The sequence below is a fragment of the Gorilla gorilla genome, chromosome 11 (assembly GCF_029281585.2).
Source record: "Gorilla gorilla gorilla isolate KB3781 chromosome 11, NHGRI_mGorGor1-v2.1_pri, whole genome shotgun sequence".
In the NCBI taxonomy this organism is placed as follows: Eukaryota; Metazoa; Chordata; class Mammalia; order Primates; family Hominidae; genus Gorilla; species Gorilla gorilla.
The window spans coordinates 102380742-102397641 of record NC_073235.2 but is presented as its reverse complement, the minus strand read 5'-3'; the positions used below and the strand labels follow the sequence as shown (position 1 = coordinate 102397641).

Below are 16900 nucleotides of genomic sequence, written 5' to 3'. Positions count from 1 at the left end.
TTTGATCACTTTGCAAAAAAGAAAGGAATAAGCCAAAAATTAATGAGATCAGTTATGCATAGGGGATGTGTGAGTATGAAATGGAAGAATGTGGATGGGGTGACTTTTGTATAGTTTTGATTTGGGGAATCACATGGATGTTTTACATTCTAAAGTCATAATAATAAAATCAACAAGGATGAAAAATTATTTTTTAAAAGACCCTAATATAGAATATAAAAAGTAACACATGAATCTATTTGGGAGAATCTAAGTGGGAGAGGGAGAAGTTACCCAAGTCACTTTTTTAAAACACAATATTTTAATTATATGTCCTCAATCTAAGACACAAAAAACTGAAAACAAACTGAATTCTAGTTAGTACAGTAAGTCCTCATTTAACGTTCTCAGTAGGTTCTTGGAAGCTGCAACTTTAAGGGAAATGACCTATAATGAAACCAGTTTTACCACAGGCTAATTGATACAAACAAGAGTTAAGTTCCAGTGGCATATTTCTGGTCACAAAAATATCACCAAACTTGTAAATAAAGACCCAAAACATTTCTAATCTTAAACATTGAAATAAACGTGAGCTACGTGTACATTTAAGAAGGATTAATAAAAGTAAATAATTACTCAATTTTTGGTGAATTGTTATGTGACAGTGGTCATAGTGGTGGGTTAAATCAAGGAGTAAATGTTTACAAATGGAAAATTGTAAGAGCGCCTCCTACCACTGAACAGTTCAAAACAAGTGTGACAGGTTTGCTGATTGCTTTCATTCCCCCTTGTTTATTGTGCACTTGTATGATTATCATATGCTTTACAAATTTTTGTTTTACATACTTTGTATTCACTCCTTTCTTCATTTTCCAACCTGCTTATTTCAGTTCAGGGTCACAGGTGGCCAGAGTCTCTCCTGGCAGCTCAGGGCACAAGGTAGGAACCAACCCTGGACAACATACCATCCCATCTCAGGGCACGCGCACGTGCACATACACACATACACACACACACACCCACATGCACTCACTCATACTGGGACCATTTAGACATGCCAGTGTACCTAATGTGCACATCTTGGGGTTGTGGGAGGAAACCAGAGTACCCGGGGAAGACCCACAGAGATGTGAGGAGAATGCAAAAACTCTACTCGGACAGGGGCCCTGGCTAGGAATTGATTTTTTTTTTCTCATCTGTGTTATAACTTTATTTGAGGACCTGTTGTAGACATGTTTTTTACAGTGGTGTGACCTAACAGTGGCAAAAGCAAATTCTGTGAATACTTCTTGTGAATTCTGGGATTTTGCGAGTGATTAAACATTGAGGATAATGGGAACTAGGTTTCCCACTGCTGAAAATGGGAATTACAAATTCAGTAGATTATAATGAACCTTGAAATGTTTATGGTTCATACGTACACCTGTTAGGTATATGTGTGTGTGCATGTATTATATATATGGACATATATGGAGAGAGAGCTGAATAGAATATGTATATGCATATATGGGGTGTACGTGTATATATATTTGTGCGATATACAGAGACCCTCACATATATCCTAACTCTGTCCACTGAGAAGAAACCAGAACTACTTTAAGAAATGACTGGTCATAGGGCTGGGCAGAGAAAGTATAAAAGATGTCGGGTTCTGTTCTTTTGCCATAATGTAAGGAAGTGCCCCAGTTAAAAAGTCACAAGAAGCATCTTGAAGGGGCTTACTGGCCAAATCTGGGATAATTTGGGTATCAAAATTATACCACTAGATACCACTAGATTATTACCCAGTAAATAAAATAATTCAATGGAGAATTTAGAGCTCATTTCGATATTAGGATGCCAACTAATAAATGTAGAAGAAATGATGGAGTTTAGAAAAATCACTGTTTTTTGTACTCACCATAGCAAAACATCGTGTGCTACCTGATGTGGCATGCTGAGAAGGCGACACCATTCCTTTTGTGGTACATTCCTTCTCCAAAATGTGTAACTTGAGTCTAATTATGAAGAAACTTAAGATAAACCCAAATTGAAAAGTTTTCTACAAAATAGCTGGCCTATACTCTTCCAAAATGTCAAAGTCATAGAAGATAAAGAGGCTGATGATTCAACATTTCAGATTAAAAGAGACATAGCAACTGAATGCAGTGTGACATCTCAGATTGAATTCTGGGTTAGGAAAAAATAAAGCTAAAGGAAATCATTGGGACAATTAGCAAAATTTGAGTATGGACTGTAGATTAGATAATAGTATTATGTCAGTGTTTTGTTTTTTGTTTTTTTGTGTGTGATGGAGTTTCACTCTGTCGCCCAGGCTGGAGTACAATGGCGCGATCTCAGCTCACTGCAACCTCCGCCTCCTAGGTTCAAGCAATTCTTCCATCTCAGCCTTCCGAGTAGCTGGGATTACAGACATGCACCACACTTCAAATTTTCTTTTTCTTATTTTTTTTTTAATTTTTAGTAGAGATGGGGTTTCGCCGTGTTGCCCAAGCTGGTCTCCAACTCCTGACCTCAAGTGATCCACCCTTGGCCTCCCAAAGTGTTGGGATTACAAGCGTGAGCCACTGTGCCCAGCCTACATCAGTGTTAAATATAATTTTGGTAATTATTCTGTGGTTATATAAGAGAATGTCTTTGTTCTCAGAAAATATACTTCAGTTTTTAGAGATAAGGACCATGGTGTCAGCAATTTAACCTTGAAATGGTTCCAAAAAAAATAAATTATGCTTAATTTAATTTCAATTAATAATAATACGCCCTTCTCTTGAAAGTAAGAACAAATCATAAGCAAATGTGCAAAATGTTAACAGTTGGTGAATCAGGGTAAAGCGTTTATGGAAATTCTTTGTAGTGCTCTTAAAACTTTTTTAGAAGTTTGAAATGACATCAAAATTAAAAGTTACAAAAATATTTGACTATAAAGTACAAATTTTAGTCATTATATATTGATGGTCTTGCAGTTTTGTTTTGTTTTTCTAATCTTAAAATTTTGTTCTAGATATTTCACATGGCCCCTCTTGTTGTAGTGACAGCATGAACTGTCAGAAGCTTTGAGTTCAAGCATCTTGGGAGCAAGAGTCAGATCTTACTTGTTTTTGTCTCCCTGTTGCCAAATACAGCTCTTGATGTGTTGTTGGTTTTCATGAATTTTGTTGTATTTCTTTCCCCACTTACAGAGAAAACCTCTTGTGTTGGAAGGGATTGATTTGGGGCCATGTACAAGTAAATGGACAGTGGATTACCTAAGCCAAGTTGGAGGGAAGAAAGAAGTAAAGATTCATGTTGCTGCAGTTGCACAGATGGACTTCATTAGTAAGAACTTTGTGTATAGGTATTTTCTTCTGAGGTTTACTCTGGGGATACAAATAACTTTTTTAAAACTTTTAAAATATTTTTGCATTATTATACAAAGACCATATGGCATTTCATCTTTTGGCTGGTTTGATGTAATCATGGAATAGCTTACTGATTTTTAAAGAGTGGTTTTTAAAAGACAAGAGTTCTGAGTTTACATAATTATACAATGACAATTTTTTATTTTATTTTTTATTTTTTTTGAGACAGAGTTTTACTGCGCCACCCAGGCTGGAGTGCAGGTGTGTGATTTCGGCTCACTGCAACCTCTGCCTCCTGGGTTCAAGTGATACTCCTGCCTCAGCCTCCCGAGTAGCTGGGATTACAGGCACGTGCCACTATGCCTGGCTAACTTTTGTATTTTTAGTAGAGACAGGGTTTCACCATGTTGGCCGGGCTGGTCTCAAACTCTTGGCCTCAAGTCATCCACCTGCCTCAGCCTCCCAAAGTGCTGGGATTACAGGCATGAGCCACCATGCCTGGCCAACAATTTTTTAAATAGGGTATATACCCAATACCTTCTGGAGTCATGGAAGGAAGATAAAATTTCTGTAACTAGGGTTAGATTTCATACGAAGTTGGATGTGCCATACTCATTCAATGCTTGATTAATTAGTTGATCCTACCACATTAGTAACTGTTATCTAGAATAGGAAATTCTAAAAGGCTCATGTTTTCTTTTTCTGGCCTCTCCAGAAAACCAGGACAAGCTATGTTTGGTATAATCTTTCATCATCTTAGATAACTTTTAAAAATCATACTTAATTTTCCCTTTTGATAAAATAGTCTTAAATACCTTTAATTTCTCCCATGATTGTTATTTTATGCTGTGGAATTTCTTAAAAGTAAATAAGAAATAGTCAAAAGCTGCTGATTGTCTAAAGATGAAAGTTTTAAATGCTGTCATCTTGCAGATTTCATTTGCTATTTATTCCCATGAGTTTCATTTAAATTGTTAAATTAAAAACAAACAGCTTTCAAACTCTGAGCATGTGAAGTTCCCAGCAAATTCAGTCTATTGAAAAACCATGTAGTTCACAAGACTTCAATTTAGAGATGAGTTAAATAGAGCTTCTAATGTCCACAGCCATTCCTTTCTCATTAGAGTTTTCCAAGTTCATATAGCAGCTGCCAAAGCATTGCTCAGTTTTTAATCCTTTGAATATTCACCATAATGGTTTTAGTTATTAATGGTCCATGAATTGAATTTAATTGCCTTAAGTTTTTCCAAGTGTAGGAACTTTTCATTTTTTATCAAATTAAAAATGCCGGAATGATGAGTGTTTTTCAGCTGGCAGTTAATGATGTTTATTTTCCAGGGAGTCCAATGCCATAACAAATGAGTACTGAAACTTCATCTTGAATTGCCTTGATGTTTTGTCATGTCTTTTTAAACTTTTCAAAAGTTGTTTTGGAAGCACATACATTATGTAATAGTTCCTATCGCAGCTTCCTCCAAGCCTTTCACTAGAGCTACTAAAAAGTTGCAAGATTATTTTTTTTAGTGCAACCAAAAAAATAGGTTTAGTCATTTTTAGCATTTACCAGGCAGTAAGAAAGAAGGAATGCATCCAGGCCAAAGAGAGACTAGAAAGTAAGAAACCCTGCACACACATGTATATTATTATTATCACTTCAAATTGAGGTTGCTTTTATTCCTTATCAAACATTGGAAGATTGATACGTTAACAGGTATGAACTTTTACTTTCTTATTGGTAGCGCTCATTGTTCAGAGTCAGGAGAGTCTGGACAAAAGAACCTTGTGTGGTGAAAGGATATTGTTGGCATTCTTCTGATCATAGATTTTTTTAAAAAGTCTCATCATGTAAGGTTTGCCACATCTTCCTGTCACATCCTGTAATTCCTGTCATCATCTTGCTCTTGTTTATTGTACTCTCATCAGTTCTGATCTTGATTTTATAAAGCAGCCTTTTCCAAATGGGGAACAAGACAGTGAAGGGCTTTCTTCTTCTTTTTTAAAATGTTGATGACTACTTGCATGCTGCAAAAGGGTACATTATCATTGTTGTTAACCCCACCATCTGTCCTTTACTGAGTACTTATTATGTATCAGCTACTGTGCCAAGCAATCTAGGTTATATTACTCATTTAAACTTCAGAACAATCTGTGAGGTAGATATTTTTAATAATAATTTCACAGATGAGGAAAGAGAGGTTTAAAAATATTAAGTAACTTCTCCAGGATCACATAGCTTGAAGTGATGGAACCCAAGGTGTTTACTCTAATTTCCCTGACTCCACGGAGCCCATGATTAAGCCTTCTTTGACATTACCCTCCTTACTGCTGCTGCCAGTCCAGACAAATGGCACTTTAATAACCAATGCCCTTGTTTTTGAAACATGGATAGGATAGATTTTTAAAAAGCCAAAGAACTTCCCAATTTACATACCTGATTTCTCCCCCATCTGGGCTTAGTAGAAGCTATGACAGGTACCATTACCTAGGAGAAAAGGTTGCTGGTGACACCCCAGTTCTGCTTATCTGGGCTGAGCTACTCTGTCTGCTCTTTCAGGGTCACTGTTCTGTTCTGTTTTTCTAAAGGTCTTGAAACACTTTTGTGTTATCCCTGGTAAGAAAGCTAAGCCTGGTTAAATGCAGCAATTACAGTAGTGGCTATGGTCCAGATAAACTTCTCCACGGGCCCAGACTCTTCAAAGATGCTTTGAAGAATGAAAGCAAGAAGGAATGAAGGGTATATGGTGAGGTCAGAGATGGGAAACATTGAGTAGGAGAATGCCAAGTAAATTTGTTGATATTAGTTAGTCAGACACTATTTATAGTCAAAGAAATAGTACTCTGCATTGGTCTGAGTAGATGGCAGACCCCTCTTTTCTCTCCTGCAGTGCTCACTCTACATAATTACCAGCAGTGGCCTCAAGTTCAGACTGACATACAGAGCACTCACCAATCCATAACCTGGCTTCAGATTCCCTTAGCTTTTTGCGGGAGGATATAAGGCAGGAAACGGCATTCTAGCAGGATAGTATCAGTGGAGTCTTTATATAAATCCAGGGAATTTTTTTTTACTTATCAAGTTACAGCTTAGTTGTAAGGGAATGAGACAATGGAGGTAGTATAGAAACACCTGAGCTTAGGTAAGACATATGGTCCATAGAAACCGGTAGCTTGAAACACCCCATGAACTTAGCTTCTGCGTTCCTCCAAGGGCCATACTCAGTTAGGAGAGTTGCACTACACACAGGAAAGCCAAATCATCTGCTTCTGAACAAGTATTTGTAGTCCACTTATAGGCCACCTGGTGCAAACATAATTCATCTATCGGGTTATTTTTACGATAAACAGTGTTACCTGATATCACAACTGACATTCCACATTTATCTTTAATTTTTTTTATTCAACATAATTCATGGGTTCACACCATGTTTGTGTTTACCCAGTATATTTCTGGGAAAACAGTGCGAGGAGAAAGTAAGCTGGCCCAAGGTCATCTTCTCATAGAGAAGGAGAAAGTATTTAACCTTTTCTTTCGACTTTCTCAGTACAGAGTTCAAGTGGGAAGATATTTAGTAGTAAGACTGAAAAGATTACAGCTTTTAATCAGAAGTTTGGAGGCAGGAGTGTAGTGGGGGTAGCAGAGGAGAGGATTTTGACCTAGAGGCTTTTGAGGACTTCATTGTCTTGTTACTTATACAGTATCACCATCATTTATAGAGCAGTACTTTTGATTCTAGAGAGTAAAGGAATAGATGCAATCTGGAGTAAGAATATCCTTCTAGCTCAAGAGTGTGATGTAAAGGAGACAAATTTTGCTTCCACAGTGTTCAGCCCTGTTCATCAGGATGGAAGGAGACAGGCATTTGGGCAGAAATTTTGAAGAATAAAAATTGGTCACTTCACTGGAATTCTCCTTGAGCTATTCCTCAGAAGCCTTAAAATGATAGAGGGTGGTGCAGCAGGATGAGAGCAGTGTTACTGGCTTCTGTGTTCTGTGATATGCCAAAAGGCAGGAATATGGGGGGTGGTTATCTTCATGGGACCATTTGTGTACTGTCTCTTCCAAAGTAGCACTAGTAGTTTGCCTCACTCTTCACAAGATTTGTTTTGCCATGACACTTAAAAACAGGTAGCAATCAGAACCTGAAAGTCTGTGTATTTACAAAGGTAATCAGATACCATAGAAACATTTTTCTATCATAACTTGGAATAGAATATTGATCTATTGAAAGATCCATCTGTATCATAGATTTTGAAATCTTTAATTCCAAAATTTCAGACAACTTAGATCAAGTAAACATACTGCTCAATAAGTTTTGAAAAGTTAGAATTTCACATAATAGGTTATAATAAAAATTACAGATATTATAAAACAGGAGAGTATATCCAACTCCAGCAAGCCTTTATGTATAGAGATTAGATTCTTACTAGTTGATCTGTTATTATTAAGTCCAAGGATTCCTTTGTGTTTATTTCAGAACTTTACCTTTTGACCATTTGGTCCAGAGGGCAGCTGAAGAAAAGCATAAAGAATTCTTTGTTTCAGAGGTAATTGCTTTTAACATTTTTAAAAGAAGGCATTAATATCTATATACTAAATGGATTTTCTTATGAAAGAATAGTAGATACACAAGAGCAATAGCCGTCTCTGATAGACATTCGTAAGATTTGGTTGGATGCACCATAGACTGTAGCTCTGCTATTTATTAGCTCTCAAACTTTGGCCAAATTATTTTTCTGTACTTCAATATACTCATCTGTGAAATGGGGGTGATAATAATACCTATTTTATAAAGTGTTTGTGAGGATTAACTAAATAAAATAGTAAAATACTTAGCAGTGTGCCTGATGTATAGAAATTACGCATTAAATGTTAGCTATTAATGTTACGTCCTTTTAAAATGCTTTGGTCTGATATGCCAACTTCAAATGCTAATGGAAAACTTCATTTTCATATCTATTGACTATTAGACTGTTTCTGTATTATTGTTATCGATGTGATTTCTATTGTGTATATTTGCTGTAATATTTGTTCAGGATTAAATGCGGAAGAATTCTACTTAATTATAGTCTAGCTTTAAATAATTCAATTTAAATACCTTGAGATAAGGCATCAAGGCCTTGTATATAAATATGTTTTTAAAAATTTCCTGTGTTGGTCGAGCGCAATGGCTCACGCCTGTAATCCCAGCACTTTGGGAGACCAAGGCGGGTGGATCACCTGAGATCGGGAGTTCGAGACCAGCCTGACCAACATGGAGAAACCCAGTCTCTACTAAAAATACAAAATTAGCTGGGCATGGTGGTGCATGCCTGTAATCCCAGCTACTCAGGAGGCTGAGGCAGGCGAATCACTTGAACCCGGGTAGCGGAGGTTGCAGTGAGCTAGATTGCGCCATTGCACTCTAGCCTGGGCAGCAAGAGCATAACTGTCCAAAAAAAAAAAAAAAAAAAATTCACTGTGTTATTCAAAAGCACATTTTAAAAACAAATTGCTTTTTAATCTTTGAATGAAGCTGTTTTCTGCATTTGAGCCAGCTGGGCTGGGGAGTTTGGTTCTAAAAGGTGCTGCATTTTTACAGTCCTCTTGTCAGGTAATAGTTATACTAGATTACTGCCACAATCCCCACAAACTCTATAGGTCTGTGATTCTGTAGTATAACCAAAATGTCTTTTTAAATGGATTCTATTAGCTGCACCTGAGAACTGTTTTATAACTTTATAGCCATGCTTTGAACATGTATATTCAGTTGCCCTTTGGTACTTTAATGTCTAAGGGTAATCAGTGGTATATATTTAAATAGCCATGAAATGTGAAGTAAAAGAAATAGACACGTGGTAAAAGATTAAAGTCTAAAAATCATGGAAACTATGTAAACAAGATCAACTTGAACTGTCAGTTTGGTCCTCTAGGAAGCAGATGCTGAGATGGAATTAGGAGTGCAAAAGGTTGGCCGGGCGCGGTAGCTCACGCCTGTAATCCCAGCACATTGGGAGGCGGAGGCGGGCGGATCAGGAGGTCAGGAGATTGAGACCATCCTGGCTAACACGGTGAAACCCCGTCTCTACTAAAAATACAAAAAAATTAGCCAGGCATGGTGGCATATGCCTGTAGTCCCAGCTACTTGGGAGGCTGAGGCAGGAGAATGGCGTGAACCCGGGAGGCGGAGCTTGCAGTGAGCCGAGATTGCACCACTGCACTCCAGCCTGGGCTACAGAGCAAGACTCCGTCTCAAAAAAAAAAAAAAAAAAAAAAGAAAAGAAATGAAAAGAAAAACAAGGACTGCAAAAGTCTTGTTAAATAGGAGAAATAACTGTGAAAGGAAAGGGGAGGAAGCAGGATTGGATAGGGGAAGCCATGTAGATACAGATCTGACAGTCTCTGCCAACTCATCCTGGAACTCCTGAGCAGACTGCCTATGAGAAAAGTCCTGCATTGGGTGGCAATGTCTAGGTCTTTTACCAGCTTAAGTCACTGGTTGTGACTACCCCAAGAAGAGCATGACCTAGGTTCCAATCCTGAGGTGGACCTGAAGAAGTTAACAGCTGGTAGCTCTAAGCTAATCACACTCCGTACAATTAAGCAGTGAGTTCTTTCTTGAAGGAATTTCTGAGCAGTGCACTTCTGTGTCTGGTGCATTAATTTTATTTTTTAAATCTTGAAATGTTAGAACTAGTAGAAAACCCTTAGACTTTCGAAGAACATTTTGAAACTTATTAGCCAGTAATTTATAGAATCTATGTGATGTGGTGCTAGCTAAAAATAGAAAAGCACTGAGAGTTCAATTAAAACCTCAATCATCAATTTATGTCTTAAGATAAATGTTATTATCTTTGGAAGTTTATGTTATAATTCTCAGTGTTGGGTGAAAGAGGCAGAATTCTGAGTTTGGATTGCCCAAGTGCTTGACTTGGTATATCTCACTTCTCTAACAGTGAATGTTTTATAATTCAAACAGTTCTCTAGTTACTTGGTGAAGGATAAATAATAATTTTTGGCCTCGCACAGTGGCTCATGCTTATAATCCCAGCACTCTGGGAGGCCAACACAGGAGGATCACTTGAGTCCAGGAGTTCGAGACCAACTTGGACAACATAGCGAGTCTCCTTCTCTACAAATAGTAAAAATAATTAGCTGAATGTCCCAGCTACTCGGGAGGCTGAGGCAGGAGGATTGCCTGAGACCAGAAGGTTGAGGCTGCAGTGGGCGTGATCGCATCACTGCACTCCAGCCTGGGTGACAGAATGAGTCCCTGTCTCAAAACAATTAATTAATTTAAAAATTTTAAATAATTTTTTTAAATGATCAGTTTACGTTTACTACAATGAAATTATATTTTTCTAATTCATACATGAGCTGAATCTTAAGCATTTGGCTTGAGAATTTATAGACAGGGATAGGCTTAGCTTGATAAAATGCAGTGTTCTCAAGTTTAAAAAAATATATTATTAAAAGCATAAGATGTTTATCTGTTACTGTACATTTGTATTATATTTACTAAGTATTAAGACACTATTAAAATAAGAGTCTAAATAATTTGGAATATAAAGACTAAATCATTGTAGCTTTAGAAATGGTATGTATATGTTGCCTTTAGAATTTTACTTATTGTTTTATGGATCCAGTCACTATCATGAGCAACATATTAAAGACATTTCTTCATATGGCCACCAGAGAGCATTAGTAGAAAGGGTAAGAGAACTGAACTTTTTTTTTTTTTTCTTTTTTGAAAAGGTCTTGCTCTGTCACCCAAGCTGGAGTGTAGTGTCACGATCATAGCTCACTGCAGCCTCAGCCTCCCAAGTAGCTGGGACTACAGGCACGTACCACCATGCCCAGCTAATTTTTTGTAGGTGGTGTCTCACTCTGTTGCCCAGGCTGGTCTTGAGCTCTTGGACTTAAGCAGTCTTCCTGCCCTGGCCTCCCAGAGTACTAGGATTACAGTTGTGACCCACCACACCCAGCGATAATTGAACTTTTTAGAAAACTACTTAACTGGGTCAGATTTTAAGACTTGTTTCCTAACTTTACTTCCTAATATTTTTGAAGTGAAGGTGTTTTATTTTTTTCTGTAGTTCTCAGTACATAATTTTTTACTTTTAATTATTATGAATACATGAAAGCTATACAAATCCTAGTATTTTTACATTTGAAAAAGTAAAATATTGCTGATGTTATTTTTCTTTGGGGTGTTTAAGGATGAGAAATACTACTTACGGTCACTTGGAGAAGACCCTAGAAAGGTAAGAATTCTAAATGTAAAACAATTCCCTAAAATCTAAATGGATGTATGTATGTTAACTGGCAACACTGTAATTTTTATACTTACTGCCTGACATATTCCCTGTTCTATCCTTTTCCATTCTTTTCTCAGTGATTTGTGCCCCTGAATAAGAAGTAACATGATTAAAAAGTGATTACTTAGTATTCAGGTAGGCCTGTAGAATCTTAGTGTTTATAGTCATCTAATCCCTATACAATAAGAAATCTCTTCTACTGTATATTTTATAGGTGGCAACTCAGTTAACAAAATATTAATTTGAAATCATTATTAGAATCCTGAATAGTTCATTGTATAAGTTTTGACATGTATTCAGAGTCAAATTAGTATGGCTGTGATATTAAGGAGTAGTCCCTAAAATGATCAAATAAGATTATTTTTTCCATTTATGTCACCATTTAATTGTTTACCCTCTCTTTTAGTCCCCTCCCTCAGTAGAATTCACAGGTTTTATGTAGGTGATAGCTAGTAATGTTAGTTCAAGGTGTTGACTCCTGAATATTAGAGTGGATGACAATTGTGTAATTCTTGCTTAAAGTAGAAAGAACCTTTCTATTAATGAAGCATATTGAGCTTAACAGTAGTGATACTATTAAATCTGCAGTCTTGTTACACAGCCTGGTATTTCTTCATTTGAAAGATCATGTATTGGCCAGGCAAGGTGGCCCCATGCCTGTAATCCCAGCACTTTGGTAGGCTGAGGTGGGTGGATCACCTGAGGTCAGGAGTTCAAGACCAGCCTGGCCAACATGGGGAATCCCGTCTCCACTAAAAATACAAAAATTAGCTGGGCGTGGTGGGAGGTGCCTATAATCTCAGCTACTTGGGAGAGAGAGCGAGAGAAAGATAGAGAGAGAGAAATCATGTATTGGCACATGGTCACATCATAGTATTTTAAAGCAGTGAACAAAGTTTTGCCCCAGTCTTCCTTAATATCATAGGGTCTAATCTAATTTTTTCTTTTTATGTTTCTGTAAATGCAGGATGTTGCAGATATCAGAAAGCAGTTTCCTTTGTTGAAAGGAGATATTAAGTTTCCAGAATTCTTCAAAGAGGAACAATTCTTTTCCAGTGTTTTTCGAATTAGTTCACCAGGATTACAACTATGGACTCATTATGATGTATGCTACATAAATGAGAAATTTAAAGCTACGATAGATCTTTAGCATTATAGATTTAACAGTCACAGTTTCAACTTCCTATAGGTTACCCTAAACATCTGTGTAATTTGCTGAAACATGACTTTTGAAAATAGGTGCTGTGCATAGCAGTGATACAGGAATGAATTGTTTTGCTAATGGCAAAGCCTAGTTGGTTCCTCACATTTGTATTTCCCTGTGGTCCTATTCTTGATTCATCATCATATATATACCAAGTTTTGTGAAGTGATTTTTTTTTTCCATGTGAAAAATGGCCACCAGATAATGGGGGAAATTGTATTGGAAAAAGCGATAAGCCTTTAGTATGAGGAGGTATAAATGATACACATGACTCTGGCTACCCAGAGATCCATAACTCTCTGGGTCATGCAGAGTTATGTTATTCAGGAAAAAGGCTGAAGCTTGTTGAGTCATTACCAATTGTAAGAATTTGGGGATATCTGAAGATCTTAGGATATATATGCCTTGAGAATGTCAAATATCTGCTGTATTTGTAGGGCAGCAAAAATGTGTACAATATTGATCTTGATCTGCTGGGCGCGGTGGCTCACACCTATAATCCCAGCACTTTGGGAGGCCGAGGCGGGCGGATCACGAGGTCAGGAGATCGAGACCATCCTGGCTAACACGGTGAAACCCCGTACCTACTAAAAATACAAAAAATTAGCCGGGCATGGTGGCGGGTGCCTGTAGTCCCAGCTACTCCAGAGGCTTAGGCAGGAGAATGGCGTGAATCCAGGAGGCGGAGCTTGCAGTGAGCCGAGATTGCACCGTTGCACTCCAGCCTGGGCGACAGAACGAGACTCTGTCTCAAAAAAAAAAAAAAAATTGATCTTGATTATTTATGGTGTTATTTTGTTTGCTTAAATTTATGTACACATCTATAAGCGTTTTAAAAACATTAAAAATACTAGTATGGTATATGGTTTGGTGTTCGGAAGTAGAGAAACTTAAGGAAGGTAAAGGAATATCTAACAAGTTTCCAAAGAAAAAAAAATTTTTAAGTTCTAAATCACAGTATAACGTTTTATACATGTGTTTTGTAATTCAGTTGAGACCCTCTTGGGAGGATTTTACCATAGTCAGTAAATCTGTAATTATGAAATAGACATGAACTCTTAGCATATTTTACAGTTTTATATGAATAACGTGAGAAAATCATGTGATACATTTTAACTATATTCTATGATGATGATGATGATGATTGTTGTTGTTGGTTTTTGAGACAGTCTTGCTCTTTCACCCAGGCTGGAGTGCAGTGGCACGATCCTGGCTCACTGCAACCAGTCCCTCCCAGGTTCAAGTGATTCTCGTATCTCAGCTACCCAGATAGCTAGGATTACAGGCATGCACAACCACACCCGGCTAATTTTTTTTTTTTTATTTTTAGTATACATGGGGTTTTGCGATGTTGGCCAGGCTGGTCTCAAACTCCTGGCTTCAAGTGATCCGCCCACCTCGACCTCTCAAAGTACTAGGATTACAGGCATGAGCCACCATGCCTGGCCTCTATGATTATGTTTTAAATTTTGAGTAGTATCCTCTTTACCTTGAATTATAATAGAATGTAATATATAAAGCTTTTATTATACATTAAGTCAGAGGAACGCTAGTTTGAATTGTATAGTTATGGTTTACATAAGTAAAGGGTTAGTACTAAAAGGAAGAATGCTTAGGTAGAAGTAAAAAATCGTGAATATATCTTGCTTAGTGCTTATCTTAAATCCTTAGCTGAGAATTATGTGACTCTGCCTTTAACATTTTTTCACAATCTATACCAAGAAAGTGTACCATTGCATTCATGGGAAATGATTGCTCCAATAATAAATATATATTAAGAAAATCTGTCATAAATCACCATTCTGTTTGCAGAAAAGGAAAAAAAATCTGTGAGATTATATTCCTATAGAAATAATTTGAAAATCAAGGTACCTATAATGAAATTATGGTTGAACATATATTAAGAGTGTAGCAGCAGTTGCAACAGTGCCTTGTATTTTCCTAGCATCTGATTTTTCTAAGTGCTTTTACTCTGTTGTCTAAGTTTGGGCTTATAGCATTCCTTAACAGATAGTAAATATTAACCAAGGGGAGCCTTAAATAGGCTTAACTATGCTGTCAGTTAATGGTGAGGCAAAGGCAAATAGTTTTCTGACTCCACATTTTCTAATTTGCCAAGTCTTCCCATTTTAGGGCAGTACTGCAGAAATGTCTTGAAGGCCCAGTTGTATATGGAATACAAATGTTTTTATTGTTAGGTAACTGTAAGAGTCTTAAGTAAGTCGAGTCTCATTAAAGGATCGGGTTTGCAGTTAAAGTTTAGTATGCCATTGGTTCTATTTATTTGAATTTTAGATAATGATTACCCATAAGCTTTTATTGGTCTTCAGGTAATGGATAATTTGTTAATACAAGTGACAGGAAAAAAGCGTGTTGTACTCTTCAGTCCTCGAGATGCCCAGTATTTATATTTAAAAGGTATGGGATTTTTTTTAAGTTTATATTTCAAAAGTCTATTCAGTTACTCTTTTTGAGAAATCTCTTGATTCTTATAGGAAAAGAACACTTCAGTACTTAATCCTAATTGTATTTGTGTATATATGTAATAACAGGTTCAAATTTGAAATTATCTTATTACATGGGTATCAGTCATCAGAATTAAAGAGTGAGTCATTGAAAATTGTCTTAGGTGTCAGTAGCATAGTAATTCTCACAGTGTTGGTACAGTAAGTAACTGGATAGAAAAGAATAAATTTTCAAATTTATATTTGTGATTACTTTTTTTAAAATGCTAACTTTGCTGAATCTATATTATCCCTTTTTGGAACTTTTTAGGTACTAAATCAGAAGTACTGAATATAGATAACCCAGACTTGGCTAAATATCCACTTTTTTCCAAGGCTAGAAGATATGAATGTTCCCTTGAAGCTGGTGATGTATTATTCATTCCTGGTAAGATTTCTAGACCTCACTAATGTGCTATTTATAAAATGTGTACTCTGTCACTCATCCTTCATGTGATTTTTTTTTTTTTTTAGTACAAATATATATTTGTTATATGTATCCGGTCCTATACAAGATGATTTTTAGACAAAACTCTGTGTGTGTGTGTGTTTAAAGCAGGCCTAGGCAAATTTATTATAAGTTAACAGCCCTTGTAGTTTTGGCCTATAAGTTAACAGGTCTTGCACTTTTGGCCTCAAGCAATCCTCCCAACTTGAACTTTGGGAGGCCAAGGTGGGAGGATTGCTTGAGGCCAAAAGTGCAAGACCAGCATGGGCAACATAGCGAGACCCTGTCTCGACAAAAATAAATAAATAAATTTAGTCAGGCATGGTGGTGTGCATCTGTACGTCCCAGCTGCTCGGGAGGCTGAGGCAGAAGGATCTCTTGGGCCCACGAGGTTGAGGTTGAGGAGATTGATGCCATGGCATCATGGAATCACTGTACTCCACTGTGAGCAACAGAGTAAGACCCTGTCTCTGAATAAACTAAATTAACAGTCTTGCTTTCAAGGGCAACCTATAAAAATAATATTATACTCTATTTTACTAAGTGACATCAAGTAAAACACATTTTTTATAGCTTTTATTTATTTATTTATTATTATTTTCAAAGTGGGACACTTTATATCTGGGAAAAGATTATACTTGTTGGTTTTCTAAATTTTTTTAAAATAATATTATACTCTATTTTATTAAATGACATCAAGTAAGACACTTTATATCTGGGAAAAGATTATACTGATTGGTTTTGTAAATTATTTTATTTTAAAAATATTTCTGTATTTTAGAACTGTGTCACTTAAATATTTACCAAAAAAAAATGATAAGTATCTTTCAAGGCCAAAACAGATGAAAGATTTCATATTAAAATGTTATAATCTCAACACCTGTAGTATCATTTGTATACATTATTTTTCTATACAGTCTGGATTTGTGTCACTTAATTTCTTCGTTCAATTAATAGGCATTAGTTTGAAAGTCCATAAAGTTCAACACAGCAAGGTAATTAACATCTGTAATTAATACTTAAAAGTGAACTCTTGAAGATTATAAAAATCATAATTAAAATTAAACAGATATATTAACAAATTCTATTTATAGTTGTAGTTCCATATTTAAATTAATCTATTAAGAATCAT

The 16900-nt window shown here is 36.4% G+C and overlaps 1 protein-coding gene across 4 annotated transcripts in view; it reads left to right on the top strand.

The window, feature by feature from the left end:
• Window positions 1-16900, top strand: part of TYW5 (tRNA-yW synthesizing protein 5) — a 245786-nt gene that overhangs the window by 223318 nt on the left and 5568 nt on the right. For 3 of the 4 annotated variants that reach the window (XM_055379344.2, XM_019022745.4, XM_063695073.1), the window contains 6 exons: window positions 3159-3313; window positions 7793-7862; window positions 11514-11558; window positions 12580-12717; window positions 15147-15234; window positions 15592-15708. In XM_055379344.2, the coding sequence (XP_055235319.1) occupies window positions 3159-3313; window positions 7793-7862; window positions 11514-11558; window positions 12580-12717; window positions 15147-15234; window positions 15592-15708 (613 nt within the window). The remainder of the gene's footprint in view (window positions 1-3158; window positions 3314-7792; window positions 7863-11513; window positions 11559-12579; window positions 12718-15146; window positions 15235-15591; window positions 15709-16900) is intronic. The other variant, XM_063695074.1, reaches the window with a different exon arrangement.